Source organism: Phaethon lepturus, unplaced genomic scaffold (genome assembly GCF_000687285.1).
Source record: "Phaethon lepturus isolate BGI_N335 unplaced genomic scaffold, ASM68728v1 scaffold27584, whole genome shotgun sequence".
Taxonomy (NCBI): Eukaryota; Metazoa; Chordata; class Aves; order Phaethontiformes; family Phaethontidae; genus Phaethon; species Phaethon lepturus.
The window spans coordinates 36,804-37,094 of NW_010534457.1; the positions used below are offsets into that span (position 1 = coordinate 36,804).

The following is a 291-nucleotide window of genomic DNA, read 5'->3' on the forward strand; positions in this document are numbered from 1 at the left end:
CGGGCTGCCACGGGTCCCACTGCCCCACCACCGCTTACCTCAAAGTGCCCGAGGTGGAAGAGGGCGGCGGAGCGGTTGGCAAAGCAGATGGACACCTCGGGGCTGCCGGGGAGCTCGTGGGATGCCGCCTGCGGAGACCAGAGAGCTGCTGCCTCAGGAGGGCCCTCAACGGCACCCTCTCGGGGTCAGAGCCCCCTCCCCGGGGATCCTTTCGCAGGGGCCGCCCCTCACTCGGGGCCCGCGGGATCCCTCACCAGAAGTCCCAGACGGAGGTACCGGGCCGTGAGGGAC

At 71.1% G+C, this 291-nt stretch overlaps 1 protein-coding gene across 1 annotated transcript in view; it reads right to left on the reverse strand.

The window, feature by feature from the left end:
* The window catches only part of SMYD4 (SET and MYND domain containing 4), a gene marked incomplete at its 5' end in the record, with an annotated part of 5,668 nt that extends 5,492 nt beyond the window's left edge, over positions 1-176 (reverse strand). Inside the window, one exon of the mRNA XM_010285548.1 lies at positions 39-176. Within this exon, the coding sequence (XP_010283850.1) occupies positions 39-176 (138 nt within the window). The remainder of the gene's footprint in view (positions 1-38) is intronic.
* Between the last annotated feature and the right edge of the window lie 115 nt (positions 177-291).